The sequence below is a fragment of the Notothenia rossii genome (genome assembly GCF_949606895.1).
Source record: "Notothenia rossii genome assembly, chromosome: 1".
NCBI lineage: Eukaryota > Metazoa > Chordata > Actinopteri > Perciformes > Nototheniidae > Notothenia > Notothenia rossii.
This window is the reverse complement of record NC_136912.1, coordinates 90,493,085-90,520,703: the sequence shown is the minus strand read 5'-3', so window position 1 is coordinate 90,520,703 and position 27,619 is coordinate 90,493,085. Positions and strand designations below refer to the sequence as shown.

The following is a 27,619-nucleotide window of genomic DNA, read 5'->3' as shown; positions in this document are numbered from 1 at the left end:
AATAGTATCACATCCTCTTTGTCCATCGTTAGCACATTACAGTTTCTTGTCATCACAAAGCAGTGGCTGGTATAAAGAATCGTTTATTCACTTTCTTTTTATCATACAATATGCAGTAGAAACACATTTGAAAGTGCTTTGTATGTACTATACCACACTTGGACGAGATGCATTGAAAAAGCAAACTGACATGACATGCAAAACTTTATCAGGACCCTTTTGGGCTCACTGACAGTACTCTTATATAAACTCACCAATGTACACATGACGAATATAACTAGACACAGAAGCACTTATGAAACTGACCTCACATGGACGTGTGATGAATTGTAGAGGGGAATAAAACACACACCCTGCTGGCATTTGCTTCCATGAAGGTGATATCTTCCAGTGTCACTTTTAGCAGTAATAGGTAGCCTGAGAATATTTTTTAGGTATCCTTACACAGCATTAAACTCGGTTTGACCTCTGCAAATATCCTGTGGAAATTATAATTCACTTCAGTGGATTTAAATACACCATTTAATCCACGTGTGTCCTTCCTCCGTCCTTGTGCAGCCTGAAACTGGAGTGTGAGAAGCTGGCCAGTGAGAAGACGGAGATGCAGAGGCACTACATCATGGTGAGTCCAATCAGACCTTTACCACAACTGTATTTGGAATTTCTTATGTGTCTGGGCCAATCAGAACCTCTGAACAGAGTCTGATGGGTTCTTACATAGGAGTTGCAATCAGGGGAATTGAGTCTGCGCTTAGTTTTTTTTGCTGCCTTTAGTGTATATTTAGTGTCATTCAGGAGTAAAAGATCTGTTGGCTCTTCTCTCTCAAGATACATTTTTCTCTTCTCTGCTTCAACTTCTCATTCCGTTCACATCAATGTGCTGTTTATAAAAACAAACAACCCCAAGGCAATAGACATTTCCAAAACAGATGTTAACGTTTGAGTCATATTGAACTGACGTGTGGCTTAAAAACAACTTTGAAAAAACACTATTATATTTAAAGGGGCCCCATTACGCTTTTTGGGGTTTTTCCCTTTCCTGTAGTGTGATATATGCCTCCATTGTACTTACTTCTGGAACATAATGACATCACTATGTAACACTCCCGCTTCTATTGGCTAGCGCTCCAACACATTGTACGTGATAGGCTAAGGGGCGGGACATCTCTAAGCGGTTGACCAATCACAACAGAGCCGGGCCAGCTAACCAATCAGAGCAGACTGGGCTCTGGTTTCAGACAGAGGGTGAAAAGAGGCAGTATGAGCAAAATAAAGAGCTTTTTGAACATTAAAGCATGGAGACATGTCACCATAGAGACACACACACAATACAAATGTGAAACCTGAAAATGAGCATAATAGGGCTGCTTTAATAACTGATCATTATCTTCTTTGAAAAACATGTTATTTTGTATTTGTATACACTTTTGAATATGTGTAATAGCATATCATTTAAAATGTTAAAAGTTGCACAAACCACTACTGAGCTAGTATTTTGGTTCCTTGCACACTTTTTTTTATCTTGCTCCCTTAAAACTTTCCTCTTAAACCAACTTCTTCTTTTATCCATATAATTTCCCGTTTGTTCCCCCTACTCCAGTCTCGGCTTCGTCTTTTTGTTTTCTCTCGTGCGCTAACAGCCCGAGCTCCCTCTGCGTCGGTGTGTCTGAGCGACTAAAGGCTCACATGTATCGTAAGCCTTCGTCTGTGGTACAAAACCAACACAGAGCCGACCAGAATACGATATGCACCATCTGCTAAGCTGCTCGCATTTCATAAACCTGGGAGAGCAGGCGGGATCAGGGCCGTAAGCTAGATAGACACACAGATGGAGAGAGAGAGAGGCAGACAGGCAGATATATGGACAAACAGACTGAGTGTGAGAGAGAGAGGCGGGCAGACACACGGATAAAGAAGCACACACAGACAGACAGGAAGACAGACAGCAGATAACAGATACAACACTCACACACAAACACACAGGAGATACACACACACGTCCATTCATCTTCACAAACACACACTTGTTCTTCTCTTCCTGTGAGGATCTACCATTATGTTATTCCTCAGGCCCCAACTTATCCTAATTCCTGTAATGACTGGCATTAAGTGCCTGATTAAATCAAAACCTGTCAAATCACAGTTTGACTATATAATCAAATGCACTGTTTGATAATATCATAACATTAATACTTTACAAATGGTGTGTTTAAAATATTTTACAAGTGATCAAATAATAAATCACTTTTTGAACATTAAAGCATGTAAGCGTGTCACAGTAGGCACAACATACAAATATGAACCTGAAGATTAGCATAATTGGGCTACTTTAATCAGTGCTTGTGACCAAAGTGGGCGTCGTTTCACAAAAATAACAAAGGTACACTTAAAAGTAGAGATTACATTTTTCTTGGCTGATACAAAAACTTTTTTTATGAAGTTTTGCTGTACCTGCGACCTCTCACTCAAACTAATCTCAAAATAAATGTTCCCGGAATAAAACAGTTGCAACAAAACTAAATAACAACACAGCTGTTTCAAATGTTTTTAGAAGGAAACTTATCCGACTTTCAACCAGTTGGCATGGTAACGTTGTAATGTGTTTTTTTGGAAAGCCAAACATCTTTTTTTATTTGAACATGCCACCCACATTGCAACCATACCGAGCCACACTTCCTCCTCGGTTTATTTTGAACTTGCAGGTGTTACAAGTTGCGAGCTTTATGACTTCTTCACTCGTGCTGAAGAACTTCAACACCGACGACATGATGACAAGTGTGTGTGTGAAGCGTACTGTGTGCCGCAGTTGCCTCAGTGTTGTTGCATGTCGTGCGTGTGAGTTTTTGTGCCACTGTGTGCTGCTCAACATGAAATCATCATGCAAATATGAGACTAGCGGGTGCATCTCTACTTGTCAAATTCAAAATCTCAAAAAGCCAGGTTTCTTTTTAGGATTTATAAACTCACCTTCAACGGGTCCTTTTCAAAACAGAATGACTAGTCAAACCAACCTATCTTTATAAAAATATCCTCACTATGCTTCTCAAATTGGTACTGGAAGAAACATGTGCACATAATGATACAGAGCAGAACACACACAAAGAAAACCTTCCAAAAAACCACAGCTATATCAAAAACACCCAGATTTGGTCATATGCAGAGTAGCTGCTGTCAAGTTATGGCAATGAAAAGCTCAAGTCATATAGTGCAAGAAAGAAACAGAACAGAAAGAAAATAGTGCAAGAGAATGTTGCAATTGACCAATGTGCAGGTCAACGTGTAAGAAGTAGGGCTGCTCGATTATGGCAAAAATCATAATCTCGATTATTTGGGTCAATAATTGATATCACGATTATTAAAAACGATTATCCATTTACTTTGAAAACGTCAATTTATTGGAGAATTTTTTTTGAACAGTATTTTTTTAACAGTTGATTATCCTGAACTTTAAGTATAATTCAACTGAAAAACCCAAAAAAAAGAAAAAAGTAATAATAAAAAAAAAATAGTTTTATTTCGATTACGTTGTTTTCGTAATCGTTGCAAGCCATAATCGTAATTGCGATTAAAATACGATTAATTGAGCAGCCCTAGTAAGAAGTACACTATTTACATGTAAAATAGAATAACATTAGCACGTACCTAAAGTCAGACACTCCCCATTTTAGCAGTGGTTTCACACGACTACAGTGCAGCAGGGCAACAATGAGAACAGACTCACATCCACATTCTTCGCATGCAACTGTGTATCTTTCCTTGGACAGAGGCTATGGAAGACATTTGATCAAACTTTGTGCATATTAAATGTCATGGCCTTTGAGTCCCCTGCACTGTTGGTAAACTAAAGAGTAAGAGATAAGCACGAGAGCGTCTTCTGCGTTATGTTGTGTGTAAGTTCATTTCGCTTCAGGTGCAGATGCCACATCCATGTACTGTATGTTAGCATAGCAGGCGGTTCGCACTCCAGGCTGTATTATTTGAACTGGGGCTGACTGTTCTGTAGTGGACGGCTTACACAGTGCTATGCAGCTTCATGGGCATGGCTCAGAAATGAGAGGAAGAGAAAAATGGAGAGAGATAGAGGAGGGAAAGAGAGGCTCAAAGGGAAAGATAGCTTGAGAGGAAAAAAGGCTCAGAGAGTGTCAGATAGAAAGAAAAACAGGGAGCAGCTGAGGGAGGGAAAGATACAAAGGGACGCAGAGATAAAGAGAATGAAATAGGGGAGGGAGGGAGTGATAGAGGAGATATGGAGGGATAGAGAGGGGAAAGGAAAAGCTGAAAAGGAATAAGAGAGACAAAATGAGATACCAAGGGAGAGAAGAGAGAAGAGAGAAGAGAGGGAGGGTGAAAACAGATGCTGTGAAAGGATGAAATGGAGAGAGAGAAAGGAGACTATATGCAACACAGAGCGAGAGAAAGAGATAGCGATGTGTTTGTGTGGGGGGGCGTGAAATGAAAGAAAGAGAGATAGAGAGGGGAAGAGAGAGCGGGTGCACCACGCACAGACACGTAAATAATGTGAAGCAACAACGGACTGGCTGCGCCCACAGAGGAGATAACCCAGAAGGCTATATTTAGCTTGTTAGGCCTGTCATCCACACTCAGGCCTGTTTCTACACTGCACTGCTACTGCCTCCACTGCTCAGTTCAGCCTGTTTAATATACAGGGGTCAGGGTTTGGAAAGTAGGGAGATGGTGAAACAGGGTAATTAAAGCTAATGCATGCGGATGTGAAAGCTGAAACACCCAAGACGATATCAGGGTGTCCGCGGGGTCTTAAAAAGTATTAAGTTTAGCGAAAATGAAGGATATTAAAAAGTATTAAACGGCATTTCCCAAGGTGTTACATTTTGTAGCTTGTTTTCAATAAGTATATCAATTGTCCAAAGAGCTTGTATTCTACAGTCTGCCTGAATGTAATCATTGCGTAGGTGTGTAGTGTGATTCTGTGTACCCTAATTTTCGGACTATAAGCCGCACTGGACTATAAGCCGCAGGTGTTTTAATGTTTAATTACCATATGTAAGGGTTCGTGCACAGAGGGGATTGTCGGGAAAGAGATGGCTGTTTGAGGAAGCTCCCATTTATTAACATTTCAACAAACAAGTTGCATATTTGCATAACGTATTCAAGTGTTAGCATTTAGTGCAATAGTAGCTACAGAACATGTGCTGTGTAAACTGTACTGTATCACATAGCGTTTCAGACACACAAACGTTTCAACTTTCGATCTTAAACGGTGCGCTCCCAGCGCACGTTTAACACCTTTGCACAAACTGTCTCGCTCTCGTAATGTCTGTCTGTCTTGCTCTCGTTCTGTCTCTCGTACCACTCTCGGTTCCACTTTTACTTTTGCGCGCTACCTGTCTCACTCTTTTCCGGCCTCCAGCTTTTCCTGCTAGAGCAGCCGCTTAAAGGTGGGGGTCCGCGGACCATAGAGCCCATAGAGTTAAAGGTGGTGGACTGTAACCTGTAAAATCCATAGATTTAGGAGGTCCCCTAGTGGCCGTTAGCTGTAAAAATCCATAGATTAGCCGCAACGTTATATAAACCGCAGGGTCGAAAAATTGGAAAAAAGGCGCGGCTTATAGTCCGAAAATTACTTATTCAGGATTCCTGCATATACCCTGGATATGATGATTTAGAAAACTTATATTTGCTCTGTAAATTGACAATCTTTTAACTACATTTTTCATTGTTATGGTGTTTTTGAAATGAGGAAGTATAGAGTGGTGCAGGGGTGGCATATTTTTGTAGGTTGACCCCGAAGGTTAGCATCTTGGTATATCATATATTTCGCAGATAATAATTTTTTGAACAAACCACATCACAGTCCCATTTCTGCGCATCACCACGGCTAAGCTAACGGTGGACTTGTGAAAGCATGATGACATTTGTAGTTTATTAAGTCACTTGTTAGCAATTGCTGTTTTTATGACATGAAGAAGCTTTTGACATTCACAAGTGAGATATTTACTGATGTGTTTGATGTCCTAGATCAAAATCATTTCAGGCTTCTAAACACAAACACGTTAAAAAAACCTTTACTTCTCAGCAAAGGAACCAGAAGTGGTCAAATGCAACGTATGTATCTAGGTTAAGGACTCCAGTTTCGTACAGACAGTCCATCTTGTTGTCATTCGACCCTCCCTGGTTGTTTTCTAACCTTAATCAAGAAGACATTTGAACCCAAAACAAAATGTCTCCACCATCCTGACACAACAGTTTTTGAGTTTTATTCTTACTTAACCCCAACTATAGTGCAGCAAATTATGAGGACATCAGACCCGAACCAGAACTCGCTTGTACATGGCACTATAGCCTCCCAGGACGACATGTTGGAAGACTTGTTGCATTTGGCACTGTCTTTATCTTTGTTCCCTTAGAGAAAGGGCCAATGTTGTCAGATCATCAGCCATCTTGTCACAACTTGCTTACTTGCACATTATTCTTGTCACAAATAAACCATGACTGCTGTAGGCGTGTGATTTCCTCAGAGGCAAATAACCTGAAAATCTTGACCTGAAAGACTTTCTTTACGTTGAATAGTTTTGCACCTTTTTGAGAGGATGTGACTCAAACTTAGCAAAGAGCAAAAGGCTGAAGTAAGCCAAGTATCGGTAGGTGTTAGTTTATTTTTCTCCTGTAAACTTTTTCTCTCTCTGAAAGTTTGTGTTCCTCACTACTTTAATTCTATAGCTGGCAATGAGTTGGTTTTACACATTTCATGCTTGGAGAGATGATGCCATAACCTTCTCAGTGTTGCTGCAGTAAAACAGCAGAGGCAGGTTTAGAGATGGTGTGTTTGGCAGTCTCTGTATCTTTTTGGATGGAATATATGTTTTATGTTGGCTTCTGTACTACACTGACTCATTTTCTTTGTCGATGTGGAGAGACATTGGCACAGTGTATCTTTAGTGATAGCTGCACACACGCAAACATCGAATCACACACACACACACACCGCGAGTGTCTGTAGGCGTCTTGCTTTTCTCCTCCTGTTGTATTTATAATTCATGGCTCTCCGATTTCACTGCTCCCCTGGAATTCCTCTGTGTATTTTTAAATAAGGTTGCATTGTAGCCCCGGCTAATCAAAGGGGGGAGGGGGCGAAGACGTGTCGGTCACATGCTTCGACACAAAGTGCAAGCAAGTCTCCCGCCTGCAGAGCCGCGCTCACCCCTGCTGGCCTTTAAGGTTGAACACTGCAAAGAGCAGATACAGAAAACACGAGGCTCAACGTAGTGTGAAGGAAGAGGAGATACAAACGCTGTCTTGCATCATAAATCCCCAAAAGATAACATTTTGATCTAATAATAACACCTTTCATGTCAACCTCTTATCTCCTTTGTTTACCCCACTACCTAGATGTAGTGAGTTTTGCTGACCTTGAAATGGGGAAACCTTGAGAATGGCCTTGTTGTTGAGTTAATTCCTCTCTATGAGTATACACTAATTATACATTATATTAAAAGGGGCCCTATTATGCTTTTGGGGGTTTTCCCTTTCCTGTAGTGTGTTATATACTGTCGGTTAGTGTGCATGCAAAGGTTAATATCCCAAAGTTTCCTCCACAGGGAGTTTCTCTCCCCAACACACTCCTATTGGTTAGCGCTCCAGCCGGATAGACTAACAAAATGTTCTCTGGCATACAAGGTAAAGAGATAGAAAATAGGAGACAGTAATGGTGATGCTATGTCTTGCTTTTCATAAGATTTGTGGAGTCACTTTACTCATCTGAGTCATCTTAAGATAAACCTTCAGTGTTATAAGACATCCGTTTCCAGTCCCCAGCATCCTGAAGGTAATTGCTTCAAGAACTTCTTTCACACTTACTGCATGAGTGAAGGCTTTAGGTGCTGTTTACACGAGAACGCAAACGGTTGTATCTGCTACTTTTCTCGCGCGTATAGCCCGTTCGTTCGACCCCGCAAACGATAACGGGTCCCAAGGTGGATAGATCTGCAAACGGAACGCTCTGGGGGGGGGGGCAAACGGCTCTGCGTGTACGCCGGATAACGATGAACTAGCCATAGCCCCACCTCTGCTTCTCACTGCTGTAGCATGGTCAGTAGCTAGTGCTACTGACCATGCTACAGATGTTAGTGCAAAACCTACAGCTCCTCTACCACAACCATCAGCAATAAGTGGACATGGAGAATTACATGAACTACATGTTGCTAAATCCACCGCGGGGCATAAACAGAAGGGCAACCATGGCAACCATGCTCGGGGATCTTCTTCGCTGCTTGTGGTGTATGTACTACAGCGTCTCCAGCGCTTTCGAGCTGTCTCGTGTGAACGGAAGACTTTTTTGATATCGTATTCGGTTCGTTTGCGTTTCATATGCGTTTGCGCGTAAATGGGGTCTTGAAGTCATACATTAGGTTCAGTTGCACCCCCTTTTTTTTTTTTTAGAGAACTAGAATTGGGCAATGTGAAAAAGATACACTGCGCAATGTTTCAATTGGTAGAGATTTTAACAATGCTGTTCCTACCGCAGTAGTTTTTCACACCTAATCTCTTTTGCCATATCGCTTTGCCAAATCTATACAAGGAAGAGCTCTGTTTATATGACTACAGACATTTGAACCAATTGAACAATTTATTAATAACACATGGGGAAATAAAATAACCCTTCACGATATTGCCCAACCCTACAAGTACAAAATGTCTTTATAATCCCTTTTTTCCCCTCTTGACTGTTAGCAGACTTTCTCTCATTCTGTCAAAAACAAGAGAAAACTCTTATGGGGGAGAGGACTGTGTAAAGAAGGAATGTCTACTGGAGGGTGACAGCTCGCAGGCGGAAATCACATTAGTTGGCTTCTCCATCACTGTGTGTGTTTTGTGTGTGTGTGTGTGTTAAAGTGAGGCCCACAGGCGCTGCAGGGGGTGTGCTGTTAACGAACAACCATGCTGTCTGCAAGAGACAAAATATAGTTGTATCAAACTTGATGATACACAATAAAGACGGGAGGAAACACTTTATTTATGTGGGTTGTTGAGCAGGGTGAGTGTAGGCAATAATACTGTCACTTTTCATTTGACATTTTAAACTGCTGTACTGTTCAAACATGAAGAAACGTACCATCAATTAATATGACACAAAACCATCGCAGAAGTAATGTGTGTGTGAGTGTTTTTGATTTGACTCCATAGAGGGAATAATTAGGAATTAAGGTAAAATGGTTTGCTGCCTTTTTTATAATTAAACTGCTGTGTTATCTCTTTTTGAAAAGTGGGCATCATTAGTGGAGAGTAAATGACTGACATATGTGATCTTATGCAAACCTCCATCATGCATTATAAGTGCCGGTGGATTTGAGGAATAGCTCATGATTCAAACCTGATACACTACCATCAGTGACTATGACATACTTCCTGTTTTTGCTTTGTGATAATTGTCTCAATGAGTTTTACTTTAAGTCTCCAGTTGAAATTGTGACAGCTTATCAACTTTATTTGAATATAACTTGGTAACCTCACCACAATCGTACCACTTAATATCACAACATAAGAAATAAGGCCTCTCTTCTTTCTTCTTCTCACTGTCATTTAAAACAAGTTGTCATTGGTCAAAAAAGTAATCTAACAGAGTAGCACAACAACTGATTGTGTTTATTGATTTATAATAATATATATATTTTAGTGAATTCAATTCAAATGCCTATTATGCTTTTTATTTTTATATTTAAACTTGATTTAACCAGATCATAGCTGCAGTGTTTTGTCTCATGCCTGCCATGCGGATATTTTTTGGGACAGTGTGTGTGTGTGTGTGTGTGTGTGTGTGTGTGTGTGTGTGTGTGTGTGTGTGTGTGTGTGTGTGTGTGTGATTATGAGTCTGTGTGGTTGTACAGCCTATATCTGTGTATGTCGTCCGTTCAGTACTGCCCCTCAGGCAGAGAAGAAGTGTGTGTGTGTGCGTGTGCGTGTGTGTGTGTGTGTGTGTGTGTGTACACAGCCTATATCTGTGTATGTCGTCCGTTCAGTACTGCCCCTCAGGCAGAGAAGAAGTGTGTGTGTGTGTGTGTGTGTGTGTGTGTGTGTGTGTGTGTGTGTGTGTGTGTGTGTGTGTGTGTGTGTGTGTGTGTGTGTGTGTGTGTGTGTGTGTGTGTGTGTGTGTGTGTGTGTGTGTGTGTGTGTGTGTGTGTGTGTGTGTGTGTGTGTGTGTGTGTGTGTGTGTGTGTGTGTGTGTGTGTGTGGATTAATGCGCTGCTCTCAGCCTCTTACTTGGCTCCCAGCTCATCTGTCTGATTCGGGCTGACACACTGTGTTCTCTTCAGCTGCATTACAGTCACAAACTGCTTCAGAAAGGGGGAGGGAGGGGTCAGAAAAAGGGAGAGAGAGAGAGAGAAAAATGAAGGGGGAGAATAGAAGTAATAAGGCAAGTGAGGAGAGAGATGGGGACAGTGAGATATGGAGAGAAAAGAGTGAGCATAAGAGACAGAGATGAAAGAGAAATATGAGAGACAGAGAGGGCACGAGGGCATTGGCAGAAAAAAAGTAAAACATAACAAGGACATCGGAGGAAAGGGAGGGAGAAGAGAAACCGAGAAGAAACACATCAAACACAGAAAGGGGCACTTTGTGCGAGCATGATACAAGTAATGGAGATGGAGGAGAGCTTGAATAGACAGAAGGTGCGTCTCATCCACCTGTTTTCAGGCACATAAAAAAAAAAAAGAAGAAATATCCCTTTAATGTTATTTATTCTGGGGTAAGCATTGGAACAGTTTGTGGATGAGCTAAAGTCAATAGTGCTAAAGTGCAATGGAAACAGATTTAACAAATACATGTCGCAAATGAAGCATTAGACTTCAATATCAAGGATCTCTTTTAATGAAAGCGTCAAATTAAAACCGTCGTCTCATCGCTGCTCACAGAACTTCCTCACATGAATCGTTAAAACAAACACAGATGTCGTATTTCCAGAGTTTCTCATCACATCATCTTGTTGCGCCTTCGTTATCTGCAATGAGATTAGTGCTGCTTAATGTTTACCTTGATGAACCAACGGCTGATAATCACATATATGGAAACAAGCATTTATTTGCTATTTATTTTGCAGATTTTCATTACAATACATGTCATTTATTAGACACTTTTATCCAAAGCGACTTAAATACTCAATACTGTGGACAATCCCCACAGGAGCAATTTGGGGTGAAGTGTCTCAGGGACACAACGACATGCTGACTGCAGTGGGACTCGAACTTGCTACCCCCTGATTCGAAGTTCAGCACTCTATCTACTGAGCCACAGCCGCCCATTTGCTCCTAAATTTGTTTAAAATGTGCGTTCCCTTTGGATGGAAAGGTAATCAGAACACTTTATTTAACCCAGAGGGGAATTAGGTTTTGTGACATTACGTCTATTACAGATCAAAGAAAAAATATTTAAAATATGAATAAAAAACACAAGAAGTTAAAGGGGACCTATCATGCAAAATGCACTTGTTCATGTCTTTTCTACATAACCATGTGTCCGATTTTTTGGCTTGTGTCACCATTAGCCAATCACCAACAAGGTAACCCCCCCCCACACCTTATCACCTGAATCTCCTCCTAGAGCACCATTGAGTTCTTTTTAACCAAATATCTCTCAGAGGGGCGTGGGGAGGGGCTCCTTAATTTCATCTAAAGTACCAGACAGAGAATCAGCACTTTGGAAACAGCGCTGAAACAGAGGGGATTATGGGTAATGCTGCAATGATCTGTTTGGTGTTTGGAACCAAACACTTCAGAGACATGTTCTGTATCTGAGACCTGTAATATATTGGGGAAAAACAGTATAATAGGAGACCTTTAAAGTAAAAATATGTTACAATATAATGAAATAAATATATAAATAAATAAAATAGAATATGAGCATATTACAATATACAAAGTGTATGTACAGTTTAATACGTTAAAAATATAAAGAATAAGAGAATAGCCAAGATGTTGAAATGTCTGATGTAAGAAAGCAGGAATGAAGAGGGCTGAATCTGATCGGGGATTTTTGTCCTGGCTGAGCTAAACTTTGCTCTGCCATCCCATAGTGGGAGTTGTCCAGGGGATTTAAGCGGGGCCAGATGTAGGGAAGGATTGAGTCCTTTTTAAGAGTCTTAAACCTGTCTGGAGTGTCTGGAGGCAAACAGGAGGAGTGTTCATGAAGATGGGCTGCATTGCGTTATACCCTTAAAAGAAGTAGCATTAGTAAAGTGTATAAACAAGTTAAAGACCTTCATTCAGAAATTAGCTCAGGTTATACATCTATCTATAATATTATTGTCTTACAACTATTGATGCAGTAATGTGTTCATCAGTTTATTGTTAAACTTAGCTATGTGGATTTTATTTTAATTAGTTTACCCACCCCTCTGCTTGAAAACGCCTCCATCGGACTCCTCTGTTTACTTTTGCAACATATTGACATCACTGTGTAACACTCGCGCTACTATAACACATTGTACGTGATAGTCTAAGGGGTGGGACATCTCTAAGGGGTTGACTAATCAGAGCCGGCCATCTAACCAATCAGAGCAGACTGGGCTCTGGTCTCAGACAGAGGGTGAAAAGAGGTGCTGCAGCACAGGCAGTATGAGAAAAATAAAGAGCTTTTTGAACATTAAAGCATGGAGACATGTCCCTAACCTAAGAAAGGGCAGACTATGTCCTCTTTAAGAACAGAAATGTAGTAAATGTACTTATAATCCACCATTGCATCCTGTACTCATGTGTTTTATAGATATAAAGACCCTTAAATCCAAGGTCAGTTCCATCCAGTTCTCAATGTCTCTCCCTCTGATGAAACGTCCTGCAATGAGTCTGAATGTCTGCTGTGACTGATTTAGTCGTCACTCGCTGACAGGACACACTGCAGAGCTGCTAACATCTGATGTGGGTATGCGCAGCGTGCTAATAAATGTTTTATCAGTGGTACGAGTGTGTGTGTGTGTGTGTGTGTGTGTGTGTGTGTGTGTGTGTGTGTGTGTGTGTGTGTGTGTGTGTGTGTGTGTGTGTGGGTGGGCGGGCGGGCGGGCAGATGAAAGAGACAAGCTCACCCCAGAGACACTGATGAACAAGGCTTTTGTTAAGGTTTTTTACACACATCCACACCCACACAAAACAAATAATACATGCAGACACAATCTGCTTGCACCGACATGTAGGCAACACACACACACCCCCACCCCCACACACACACACCCACCCCCACACACCCACCCCCACACACACACACACACACACACACACACACACACACACACACACACACACACACACACACACACACACACACACACACACACACACACACACACACACACACGTCCCATCTAGATAAATCACCTTGGATTAGACACACTTCCTAAAGCTCATTTTTAAAGTGTGCCAGCGTTCTTCACAGAATGCATACAGGAGATAGAGAGAGAGAGGCTGGCACTGTTGTCTCACACTCTCTCAACACCACGGGGGAGGAGGGAGGGAGGGAGGGGGGAACGAGAGAGCAAACACTCCCTGAAGAATGGGAGAGTAGAAAGAGGAGGGAAACTCGGGAGTGAAGGAAGAAAGAAAGGAAGAGCAGCTCATTGAGAGAAACGCAGGAACGCTTTCTGTCTGCCCTGAGGATGACAGTGCTGTGTGTGTTATTAGCAGCGGATAAGATATGTTCAGGAGAGTGGAACAGTACAGTGCGATGAGATAAACAACAATTACTCTGCAACCTCATTCATCTAAAGTAACACAAACAGCAAAGTAGAAAATGGGCGATGAAAAGGGAGATTGCTGCACTTCTCTTATTGTTGATATTGTTAGCATAAAGTCCTTCTTTCTAAATGTCAAAGGTACATTATCAGTCAAATCCATGGGTGTACCAGGGTTTATCTTTTGTTACCAAAAACAAGTTAATGCTTGTAAAAATGTTTTTATTTTGATTGCAAATCATAATTCTTTGTTTATTTCCCAGTGTCCAACTTCCAGGTGTCCATTAAAGCTGAGATATGTAGTTATAGAAGGTGTCAGTTACAGTGAGCATTTGTAACTTGTACAGTATGATCACTTTCCTTGAAAGAAATGTATGTTTCGTGACACATACATTTCATTTGTCACCTTTTTGTTGGGAAATATTACACACACACACACACACACACACACACACACACACACACACACACACACACACACACACACACACACACACACACACACACACACACACACACACACACACACACACACACACACACACACACACACACCTCTCTTACCCTTCTCTGGATTAGGGCAGTGCTGTGTGTTCTAGGGCGGTGGTGGCGAAGTCCATAGGGACTTGGCTTGGCAAATGGAAGGTCACCAGTTCAAGTCCCGGAAAGACCAAGTGCTACCGAGGTGTCCCTGAGCAAGGCACTGTTCCCTAGACTGCTCCCCGGGCGCCGTACATAATGGCAGCCCACTGCTACTAACACTAGGATGGTTCAAATGCAGAGAAACCGTTTGGTTACATAGTACCTGTACTACGTAATGACAATAAATTGAATCTTCAATCTTCTTCTTCTTGGTAAGCAAAGTCAGCCAGTTGGCTTAGTGCAACTCTGTCAGGATGCACGCACGCACACACGCACGCACGCACACACACACACACTGCTGTGACACACAGAGGGATTATATAGCGCAGGATGATGGGCGTGGGGGGGTTTAATTGGTGGGGTATGGCTGTTAAGAGAGGATGAACCTATTTAAAAAATCTGACTCCAACAGACAAAACACACACTGTACCCCTGTACTGCAACCCAACTGTGCACTGAGTGCTGTTATCACTGCTGCAGCTTAGACCTCAGAGCAGCTGTTGATAAAGCCGCTGCAGACACCTGTTACTACACACACACACACACACACACACACACACACACACACACACACACACACACACACACACACACACACACACACACACACACACACGCACACGCACACACACACGCACACACTAAATAACTATTGTTATTAACTTGTCACACACCGATTATTTACTTATTATACTGCACTTTTTACAAGGAAAGGTTTGACAACGACACTGAATGCTCTTATTTTCAACCTGGCTCCGTCCTTTGCATGGGCTCAACCAAATCTTTACAGATTGCATCAAAAACGTCATCAGGTTCCCTAGCATTAGCATTGTGTTTATTTATTATAGAGCAACAGGAAAGGTAGAAGATAGGGAGGGGGTAATATTCAGCAAGGGGCCCCTGTTAAAAAAGCAAAGCAAAACAGATGGGTCGGTGTGCAAGCAACATAATCGGTGTATGTCCAAACACGATGTAAAAAAAGAAGGAGCCTACTTTTTTCATTGTTTACCTACAATATTAATGAGACGAACCAGTCTTACTTTTATTATCAAATGTACACTTTGAAATGAGATGTAATCTGTCAGTCACAAGGTGTTTACATCTGCATTCAAACTGATAACTGTTGCTGTACCATACTTTCACATTCACAGACTACAAAGCACAATTGTTACTATGCTACAGACCAGACTTCCAAAGAGCAGTGTCACTAAAGAGCTGTACTGACTGCACAAAGAGTCACTTCACTAGGGCTGTGCAATTAATCGTATTTTAATCGCAATTACGATTTTGGCCTGCGTCAATTACGAAAACAACACAATCGAAAAAAACGATTATTTGCTTTGCTAGGTTGTGACAGTGCACTGCAAACTATTTGATCTCATTTATTTTAGACTAATTTATTTTTATTTATCATATTTATTCTGCCCTTGCGTATGCATCGCACTGCATAGCTTCACAGATAGCGAACAAAGACTCAGAAGACAGTTGTTGAGTTGACCATTTACTGAGGCTTGAAATGTTAAAACTGCAAGAATAAACAGAAAAATACAACACAAGTTACGCAATTGAAATAATATATGTGCAACATAATGCAAATAGAGTGCAGTATAATCAACAGCCTATGCTAAGAATGAGCTATGTCCGTTAGCTTAGCAGCTAGTTAGCTTATCTAAAACATTGAAACCACACAATCTATTAAACCACATTTTTGAAACATAACTTGGCACACAGGTAAGTTTGTATACTTACAGACAGATCTACTACAAGGATTAAAACAAAATGATCTGTGGCATAGAACTGAGCTACGATGTGCTCTGCATGGCTTTGCTGTGTAAACTAAAACACAAGGAGAGTCGCGCTATCTGGTGCCTTAAAGCTACAGTACCGAATTTTACACTATGGTGTCAGAACAATATTTGTATATGTTTAGTAGCTTGTTGAAGTGCGCTCCAAAATATTTCATGATCTTGTTTATTAGTATTTATTATTTTGATATTATTTATTTAAATTTAAATATAAATGTATCGTTTATTTTAGTATTGTTTTTTCAGTTCAATTACACGTTCAGGGTAATCAACAGTTAAAAAGATGCTGTTCAAATTATTATTTGTATTTATTTTAAAATTCAATTAATGGACGTTTTCAAAGTCAATGAATAATCGTATTTAATAATCGTGATATCAATTATTGACCAAAATAATCGTGATTATGATTTTTGCAATAATCGAGCAGCCCTACTGCTGCCCATCCTCTGACACTCACAGGACAAATGTTACATTTCAGTCCCTAAGTCTTCTCCTTTCTGCCTCTCCAAAATAAACTTTGTCTGGAATAATTAATTGTGGAATTGAATTGGTTGCTCAGTTAAAAAAGACATTTCTAGCCAGAGAAAAAAACATGTTACTTATCTGTGTGGTGCTGTAACTGAGTTTGTGTCACTGTGCCAGATTACCTAATCAGATTTGAGCTTCCTGTCACCTTTAGGTTTTTGGAGTCCTGACATTGTTACGACTGCAATACAGGTTTAAGAAAAAGAACGACCTTCTAACTGTTATAAGCTGTCCTGAAGGTGATACTGTTCCCTGTCTGACCTCACACCAGGAAGCTAGCGGGAGGAAATGATCCTGCAGGGAGCAATAAAATATCACATTGTAATATTGGTATCAGCAATAGCAGCTCTTTAGTGGCAGTGCAGTGACAGGTTTAATGCTCTGAATAACCCCTTTATAGTTGGAGCTTGTTTTGCCCTCACTTGTGAACGTTGGAAGTTAATTCATGCATGTGTTCATCACTTGAAAAAGGTGCCTGATAAAAAGTACTTCAAACACAAAAGAGCTCATTATGACAGTTTTAAATTTGCACTAATATTTAAGAAGTAGAGTTTGTGTCCACTGGTAGAGATTGTGCAACATGGTTTCTAGTTTATCGATATGACACATAAGGCAACCTCATTTGGGGAAAAATTTAGAAAGAGGATGACGTTATACAATCAGGAATAGGAACAACTTTAGTTATATTATAACCAGTCATTTGAACATTATTTTGTCCGCTATTTTTTGTCAAACTTCTTCTAGTATACTCACAAGTAAAGTGTATGTTTTTTATACAGCGTTATGTTGTCTTGATTGAAGTCAGGCTGGCATTTATTTGCACTGAAGTGAAATGATCGTTACCCGAAACCTAAAAGCTTCCTTTTTGAGAGATTACATTTGACTGTTTAATTAAAATCTTTTGTTTTGTGATATGTAATGAAGTGCGATATGTTTAAAAAACAAAAAATATTAATGAAATGTACAGAACAATCAGTAGCCTATGTCTTGATATATACTTAAAGGTAGGGTAGGTAAGAATGGAGAAACCAGCTCGAGTCCGTTAGAATTTGAAAGTACGCAGCCGAAAAAAATCTGCCCCTTCCTTCAGACTTCCTCACAGAGCCCCTCCCCCAACACATACGAACGCGCACATGACCAATGAGGGCACGAGATGGAAGGCTGACAGGCAGGTAGGCCATCCAGTTATTTTAGCCGGGCCGGCTCAGATGATTGGTCGTGCTTTTTACAGCGCTACGGCTTCCACAGATGACATTTTTTAATGTATTCATTGCTATCGGGATGTTAAGAACATTCCATGGAATATAACAAAAATTGTTTCTGAAGTGAATTACCTACCCCACCTTTAACTGGATTTAAAATGAACTCTGCGATGTTAGATTTTGGCCACCACTAGTAAGAAGCATTTTATCGGTGAAGGTGAAGTACATTTTAACTACTTTATATATTGTTGAATCCTACTGTATACATACAAATGTTTCTTTGAGCATCATCCCAATGGTTTACTTCATACCTTTCCATAATGTCAGCATGCAGCGCTCATGTTGAGGACGGCTGCTGAAGTGAGATTTGTAGCGACACACGCAAGATTGTATTCAACTACCAGGGCCATGGTGATAGCACTCAGCTGTCGGGGGAGTGGTAAACAAGGCGAGATACTAAATGAAAAGAGGATGTTAGAGAGGGGAAAAGAGAAACGGAGAGAGAGTTGGAGAGGCTGATGGGTGAGAAGGAGGGAGAGTTAATGGCAAGGCAAGGCAGAGTTAGAGTTAATAAGGAGAGGCAGACAGGAATTTAGTTAAAAAGACGTGGGAGGGGGGGGGGGGGGGGGGGGGTGATGTGTTATGATGGAGAGGTGATGAGAGATGGAGGGAGAACAAAGAGATATGTCACATATTTTTCATGTTGAGAGGGCTGGAGGAGCGGCAGACATGGAAACCCAAAGACAGAGCTAGCTTAAGTAGCCTATGTTGTGTGTGTGTCATTCAAAGCATGTATGTTTGTGATGTCAGGTGTGTGTGAAGTATGTGTGTGAAAGAGATTCCAAGCTCGGAATGCATTTTTTAAGCATGTGTCAGTGAGAGAAATAGAAAGAAGGGAGAGTAAAATACACAGCGGAGGTGAGAGGGAGGAGAAAATATAGATAAAGCACTTCGACAAGGACAAGAGAGGCAAATATAAAAAAGCAAGCATGCCAAGGAGAGAGAGAGAGAGAGAGAGAGAGAGAGAGATATGAAAGAATGAGAAGAGACACACTGTGTAAAGGACAGAGGAAAATGATCCTGCTGATACATAAAAACAAGGAGAGAGAGAGAGAGAGAGAGAGAGGAAAATGATCCTGCTGATACATAAACACAAGGAGAGATAAAAAAGAAAGAGTGAGAGTAATGGGGAGAAGGGAAAAACAAGGTAGAAAAAAAGATTTTTGTAAGAAAAGATGTTGACGGGGGAGAGCACATTAGGCTGCTGCAGTCGATGTTACACCGTGTTCAGGGTTTAACTTTCCCCTCACCTACTGAAAACACACACACACACACACACACACACACACACACACACACACACACACACACACACACACACACACACACACACACACACACACACACACACACACCTCTTCACACAACAAATGTTTAATGAACAATATTGGATTTCTATTCTTGATTTCATGGGCTATTTGGGATTTTATATGTACTTATTACATACAGTGTTTGCCTTACTGTCTCACAGAAAGAATATGTTTTATTTACCTATTTCATGTGCACTGGTTTTATTTCCGTTTAGTATGAGAGTCTCTTAGCTGTGTTTGGTTGTCATTTCCTCGTGTCTCTTCTCTCCTTTGCTGCACACACACAATCTCTTTTGGCTGTCAAAGCATATCGCATTCCTCTGAGTTCCATTTATTAATTTTAAAGTGGGAATCGAGCCTAAGAAGGACCCTCTCTTCTCTGGAGTCGGGCCATAGTGCCAAAACAAAAGGGAGAACCCTGCTGCTTGTTCAAGTGACATCGAGTCAGGGAAATAAAGTGTGTTTTAAAACTCTACGGACACAATACATAGAGTGGAGTGTCAGACTGGTGACAGGGAGAGGGGCAAATCCTTCAGCTTGAATTGAACACTGGATGTTGCGGTTTGGTGTCATTTGGCCACCAAGGCAATGCAACTGAAATATTTTGAATGTAAAATGCGAAGCTGGGCAGGGCAACACCGCGTGTTATTCGCCTCCTCCGAGAAAAGACATTGTTCTCATGCTCTGTCCCGGTGACAAGTGACAGGGAGGTTTGGGCATTGCCACTTAAACAGAAGCATATGTCTGAGCATGTCACAGCCTCAGGGGGAACATCACATGGAACCGTAGCAAAAATATCTGCCTCTTTTTACTGTTATAGTTCTCTCCGCTATATTGTATTCAATTGTGAGACAACTCCTCATCTTCTACAGAATGATAATTTTGTATGATTAGTCTGCATAAGTATGATCGTCTTTCATTGTCATTACATAGTATGTAGTTATGCACGTGGATTTTGTGTATAATGTTAAATAGTGTATTAAAGAGGACATGATATTCTCATTTTCAGGTTCATATTAGTGTGTAGTGTCTCCAATGGGACATGTCTCCATGCTTTAATGTTCAGAAAGCTCTTTATTTTTCTCATACCGCCTGTGCTGCAGCACCTCTTTTCACCCTCTGTCTGAAACCAGAGCCCAGTCTGCTCTGATTGGTTAGCTGGCCGGCTCTGTTTTGATTAGTCAACCCCTTAAAAATGTCCCGCCCCTTAGTATCACGATTTGTTGGAGCACTAGTCATTTGAAGCGTGAGTGTTACATAGTGATGTCACTATGTATCAGAAGAAAAGGAGTCCAATGGAGGCGTTTCAGGCAGGGGGGTGGGGGGGGGGGGGGAGTGTGTGGGAGAGAAACTCTGTCTGAGGGAGGTTTGGGAATTTAACCTTTGCAGACCATTTACATGCACTAAAACCTATAACACAGTATAGGAAAGGTAAAACCCCCAAAAGTAGAATTGGGCTCTTTTTAAGTAATTTGTTTTTTAAGTATTTTTACGCATATAGTGTAAACCTTGCACTTTGTAATCTGGCTGTTCTGTACTCAATTAAGTTCACAAGAATAAAGTGAATTTGAATTTTACAGATTGGTACGTACAAGGACAGAGACTGACAAAGAGAGTAAAATGAGACAGGAAAAGGAGAGAGAAAGAACATCTGACAGCCAGAAAAAGAAGAAGGGGGGAAAACTAGGAGGGGGGGGGGGGGAGGGGGGGGTGATGGAAAAGAGGACCTGACAGCCTCTGAAAGATAGAGAGGAGAGAGAGGAAGGGACTGAATGAGGTGAGGAATAAATGGAGAGAAGAAGAGAGGAGAGCGATGAAGTGAAAATGAGCAGGAGAATACAGAGAGGAAGAGAGAGTGGAGTCTCGCGCTCATCAGTCAGAGCTGCTCATCCGGCGGCGGCTGCTGCCTTTGTCACGGTGACGGATCCTCGCTGTCTGCACGAAGCTCGCCACCAACACCATTACAGCACATTACTGATGTACACACACACTGAAACACACACAGCGGAGCGGGAACAACACATTTAACAAGCGCGCACACACGTGCAGAGGTGGTAGCACAACGAGACATTTAGCAAACACACATACAGGGGTGTTTGGTGTGAAATATACACACAGAGATAAACAAATCTAAATAGATAAATAAATAGATATGTTGTACTATTGATCATACTCGATGTTCTGCAAACGTTATCTGGATTAGAACATGATGTCTCAGGAACGCCTTGAGTATTGTTCTTCAAATTTTGATCAAACATCCTCTTGGACTCCCCGATCGGCTGGCATTTCTGCTTTGAAAGTGCCTCAATACTTACGCTTAAAGGTAGAGTTTCACTGCCTTCTCTCGTTAAATGTTCAGGCTAGGGCTGAACGATTAATCCATTTCAAATCAAAATCGCGATTTGAAAATGATGCAATTATCAAATCGTAAAGCCTGCGTTGTTTCTTTTTCTTGTGTGTCAGTCATCCACACCAATCAGAAGTGCTGTGCTCCACATGTACCAGTCATTGTTAACCAATCAGAAGTGGCCCATGATAGAAGGTGATAGACAGATTGATCCAATCACCTGCCAAGTGCTTTTGAAAGTGCCTGCCCTTTTCCAAATGGCTTCCAATGGAGCTTTCCTAGATGGTTTGGTGAAACAAACTATCTGAGTCAGGTTAGTAATGCTCCACCACATGTTTTACATCTATTACAGGGTGAGTCTTAAACTGAAGCTTGACTTTAAAGCAACCCAACGGAAGTTTCATGTAAGTTTAGTTCTTTCACTCGTAGCTCGGGCTGCGGGGTGCTAGAGACGGGAGCATGTTGATACGACCTTCCTAGCCGGAGATATGGCCGCATTTTACAATAAACTCCCGTCGGGTCTCTTAAAAACAAATATCGCAAATTGAATCGCAATATCCGTCAGAAAAATCGCAGTTAGATTATTTCCCCAAATCGTGCAGCCCTAGTTCAGGCCTGTTTCACCTCTGACAGAAAAGTGATTTGTTGCATCTGTAACCACACAGAGCAGTCAAGTCAGGACACTTGTACATCGGTGCAGCGAGACAAAGAGTAAACAAAAGTAGCAGCAATCTAACTTACTAAATTGATAAGCCTCAATAGCAACATCTGATCACAGGTGTTTGCATTAACACCCGGTCCTTCTTAGAACCATTTTTCTAGATTAGTTAGTTCTCAATTTTGCACATTATCAATCTGTGTCCCGATGCCTGGGCTTTGGATATCCACCGATAGCAGTGTTTAATTAAATCATTGTCTTATTTGTAAGGCAACACAAACATTGCTTTCCTAACTTTGTAAACATCTTTCAAAATATGAACTCAAAGTAACAAATGAACTGAATCCAGATAATAGAGTCATTATCAGACAGATGTCAGTGTTGGTTTTGGGGCATCTGTAGGTTTTGCTGTACGGATCTTTTCTTTGCTGATGGATGTGTTGTATTTACCTGTGAGTCTGGGTGACATGAAAGCAGGATAAGGCTGAATCAAATGGCCTTTAAACTTGTTGGGTGATTATTTTACTGAAGCATACATTTTTTTTTTTATTACAATAATGACTGGATAACTGGAATTTGCACTCTTGGTCAAATTGGCTGTAAATAGATCCGGTTTTTGTGCACAGAACTTGAAATATCTGTCAGCATTATGTTCACTCAGGCTGTATTACATTGTGGGTCAGAACACCTCAAGACACACACACTATCACACACACACACTATCACACACACAACTCACATACAGTCGACAGTGAACTAAGCAAGCATTCACTGAGTCTCATTATTCTGATAAGCACCGTACATAGGTTTTTAACACACACACACACACACACACACACACACACACACACACACACACACACACACACACACACACACACACACACACACACACACACACACACACACACACACACACACACACGCATGCTCATTTGGCAGCAATGCAAGAACAAAAACCTGCAGAGACAGTAATCGCACAAAACTCACCCAGAGACATAAATACCTCATTATCTATACACAGACACACACAAATGTGTTTTTACTTTAGACACACACACACTTTCTCTCCCTCTCTCTCTGTCTTCGATCTTCTCACTCTCTTTTCTTGCTTTCATCAAATCCACGCTGACAAGAAGCAGCACATGCAGCTACACTAAGCAACAGCTGCTCAATGGGAGGTATAGTGTAAGACTGAGTGTTAACGTGCGCTGTGTATGAAATGCTAACGAAGCTCTGCCATCTCCTTGTCTCCACAGTACTACGAGATGTCTTACGGTCTCAACATCGAGATGCACAAACAGGTAAGAGAGAACGTTTTTGGCAGTTTTTCTCAATCTTCACTCACTGCTTGTTGTGAGTTTGTGTGTCTCACTTTCTGCGTAGAAGCTGCATTTTTTGAGTAGGCGTTATGAAGTGAATGTTATTTTACCCACACAAACATTGTATTCCAGTGTGTCTTTTTGTGTGGGTGGCCGTTTTACTATATTTTCGTGAACCTGTCCTCGTTATTATTTTGTGTTAGGACTTAACGGCCTCCATAAATGTAAAAAAGGTCGACAAATTAAAACAAACATGTACCATAGTAGGGGTAAACACAAAAGAAACCTGTATATTTCCACAAAAACTAAACAATAAGTCATGTCTTTTGGAGTTTATATTGTTATTGTTTCTTAGTGTTTTCTTTATTCTTACAATTCTGTGTATTAAGGATGAGCCGGGAAAACGTAGAGACTCATCTTTGTAACTAAAGTTAACTTAGCACCAAGAGTTTTTTCTCTCTTTTACTTGTTACTAATGATTAGGCGCATTCACACCGCAGTACTTTTCCCACAAAGGTTCATGAGAACTTAGTTCATCAGAACTCTTTAGTTCAGTACAGATCGCGTTCACACCGGAATAAATCCCTGGGGGTGGATTAGGCAAATGAAGCCGCTGACGTCACTTCTTCTTCTTCTGCTTTGGGTTTACTGGCAGGCCGCAAACAACTTCACGGTGTCTACTGCCGCCCAAAATCCCCGGCCGGAAGTCCCCGGAGTTAGGGACTGGCTTCAGTAGAAGCTGCTGGGACTCCCAGCAGCTTCTACTGAAGCCTTCAGAGTAAATCGCCAGAACGCTGACACCTCCTCATCTCCACCGCTCCCATGTTTTATTTTGTGTTGCCATAAGTTAGTCTCTCTGCGTTTCTGCGCTGTGCTAATGCTAATGCTAATGCTAATGCGAGGATAATAAAATGGTGGCTTCACAACACTTTTTGTTTGTTTTACGGGGCGTGGTTTGCAATCCGCCCAGCTAATCAGAAATATAGCTCTTTTCTCACAAGAGAGCCGCATGAGAGTCCCTGCTAGAGAGCAGGGACGGAAAAGGGGGTAAAAAGGTTCTCATTAACTAATTTTAGTTCCGGCTCTTTTTGGTGTGAACGCGACATTTCGGAACTATATCGGAACTAAAGTGGGAAAAGTACTGCGGTGTGAACGCGGCTAATGATTCAGCAACAAGTGGTTTCAACACTGATTTCTGAATGAGTGATTTTATTAGGTTTTGTAGGGGGTCACTGCACACCCTGTCGTTTACATCTTCATGTCTTTTATCTTTTATACATAGGCATGAAGCAGCAGAGTGCGCTTCCTGTACAGTTATGATATTGTGAGGACAGCGTTTCACTCGGCTATTTTGAAACTAATAAGCGCTAGCGGCTGATGTGAGACTTTGGGTATTATTTTACGATTAAGATGGCTTTTAAAGACAGAAACATTTGCAATGGAAGATGTGTGTTTGACAGAATTACTGTAATTTCAACTTTATCTAAAGACTCTGATGTATTTAGAGCAAAGTTGTTCTCTTGCGTTAGGCTAAATGGTAAATGGACTGTATTAACTGTTGACTGCAGAGGCTTGGATCAGACGCACAACCTATCAATTGAGTCCAAACTAACCTCACAGCAAGTTTTATGTCATACAATTGTTCTGGTTTCTCAGTGTATTCTTGGCTAAATTAAGCAGGCTCTTAAATTCCCCTGTAAACAAAACATGTAATTTCAATATGTATATGGCTCACAGTAACTATAGGCTTGACAAACGTATGTTTTACAGAAGTGTCTCGACAGACTTGAGGTGAATTGACACTAGATTGTGACTTCGCTTTTATCTACAGCAGCGTTTTGGTGGGTGGTCCTCACCAGGGGTGGCTTCAAACAGCCCAAAGCGGAGGCTCAGAAAATGGAAGTAAAACCAAACATTGATGACATTAGATATGAAGAAAATATCATATAGAAAAGCCTAACGGCCCGTCTACACTACAGGCATCGAAAAATGCTTTCAACGCTTCGCCCATTCACTTGAATGGGGTGACGTAGAAGATTTTTAATCTTCGCCGAACTGCATTGTGGGGAGCATGGCATTGCTTTGCAAGCATCACAAGCATCTATCGGCATCAAAAGTTGAACAATGTTCAACTTTTGAGGCTCGATGCTTGGCATCAGCCAATCAAATCCCGTTTATGCAAATCCCGCCAGTGCAAGCGCAGCCAATCAAACCGCGTGCAAGCTGGGAGAGACAGACCGCAGTTCATTTCCTCATATTCCAAACGAGATATTACGGGAGCAAATCACCCGGTTCTTTATGACCAGAACTATTTACCGGGATACAAACCGGAGAAACCAGGCATGGAGGGAGGTGGCAGAGACAGTGGGTGAAACTGGTAGGTTTTTCGCCTGTTTGGAGAGTTTATATCCAGTTTACTTCGTTTTGACATTGCTATTGCTTTGTATGTCGGGGGCGGGAGATTCATGTGATTGGTTGTTGGTCGCGTTGCTCGCAAAAAATCGCCAAGCTTCAGACACACCCAGCTTCAAGATTTTTTTATGCCTGTAGTGTAGACGGGCCGTTAGATACGTGTGTGAACAAAACTGCATAATTGCATGGTTGCAGTTAAAACGGTTTTCAACTAAGTGAATTTAAACAACTCAAAAATGCAAAAAAACATACTTGTTAATGTTATTTAATCCAATATAAACAAGATTATTTGAGCTTTTAGTTGAATTACATAGCTCAGATACAGTTGTTTGGAAGTTTTGACCACTTTCCAACAGTCAGAAACCCATTAATCCTGAGGAAAAAGACTGTTTAATATATAAGTCTAAAGTTATGTTAAACAGCATTATCAGGCAATTTTGCCACATTTGTTTGAGGGATCAAATAACGAAATCATGATTCCAAAGCCATCCAGGAATTGACCAGCAAGTAGACTTAAGGAGTTTTCCAAAGCTTTGGGTCAAACCCAGATTCAAAGCAAAAGAAAGGGTTTTTTCTTAACAATGTAAAGCCCGAATCCCCGGTATAAAGAAATAGAACAAGGTCACTGTAGATTATTATTACCCTTCATCCTCAAAGTGACCCGGTATTCTTGAGCGAAGAAGATGCGTGTGTGATGAGCAGCGTGTGCTCTCAGGAGTCGCTGAAAGCTTGTCAGTTTTCACACCACTTGCTGCTAATTTGCTGTCTGGATCATCACGCTGCAGAAAAAAGGGAGACAGTCAAATTGCAGACATGCAGATAAATGTCCAGACAGACAGAAAGACAGACAGATGGATGGCAGACATGAGATCTGTTCTGCTGTGTTCGTGTCAGATCCTTGCAGATAGGCAGAGTCATTACCCAGCTGAATGGCGTCTTCCTTTAAGGTGACTGTCTGCGTCCCCCCCCTCTCTTAATCTGTCTTACTGTCATGCTAACTCTGCGGTGGATTCAGGCACCGTTAAAAAAGACAAGAGGGGATTTCTTTTTTTCCACATTTTACAAAGAACTCCCAGCATGCCCAGCGTAATGCATTTAGAAAAGCAGCTCATTGTTTGAACTGTTCTCTAAAAACGCCCTCAAATGAAAGCCTCCGCACTTTAAACTCATAATCATTTTGTCATTTTATGATCAAGGGAATTATAGCATAGAGACATCAAACAGTGGGTTTCTGTCCAAATACGTGTCGTGCAGTGTACATACTTAGTCCCTGACTGATCAAGCCTTGAAGTTAAGCATGATGCAAGATGACTCTCGGTGACACTAACATGAAACGGCAAGACATGTTTGTGTAGAAGGTTTACCTTGACTCATATATACAGTACATACATTTGATAAGGATATAAGTAGACACACACATCTCAAGATTCTGTTATAATAAATAAATTTTGATTCTTTAAAAAGACCTTGGAGTTTTCTTAAGATAAAGTGGCACTGCATTGTTCTGCAAGAGGGTTTTATATGTAGATAATGATTCTTAAGTAAGTGCAATTTCCTTTCCTTTCTGAACAGATTCAATGAAAGCTTCGCATTTCGTTGACCTACGCCACCAAACAATAAACGCGCAGAAGGCTGTGCTTAAG

General features: G+C 41.2%; 1 protein-coding gene across 1 annotated transcript in view; it reads left to right on the top strand.

Moving 5' to 3' along the window:
- Nucleotides 1–23,663, top strand: part of LOC307043572 (transducin-like enhancer protein 2) — a 40,171-nt gene extending 16,508 nt beyond the window's left edge. The window contains exons 3-4 of the mRNA XM_079688097.1: nucleotides 559–622; nucleotides 23,502–23,663. Of these exons, the coding sequence (XP_079544223.1) occupies nucleotides 559–622; nucleotides 23,502–23,648 (211 nt within the window). The 3' untranslated portion in view covers nucleotides 23,649–23,663. The remainder of the gene's footprint in view (nucleotides 1–558; nucleotides 623–23,501) is intronic.
- The last annotated feature ends 3,956 nt before the right edge of the window (nucleotides 23,664–27,619 follow it).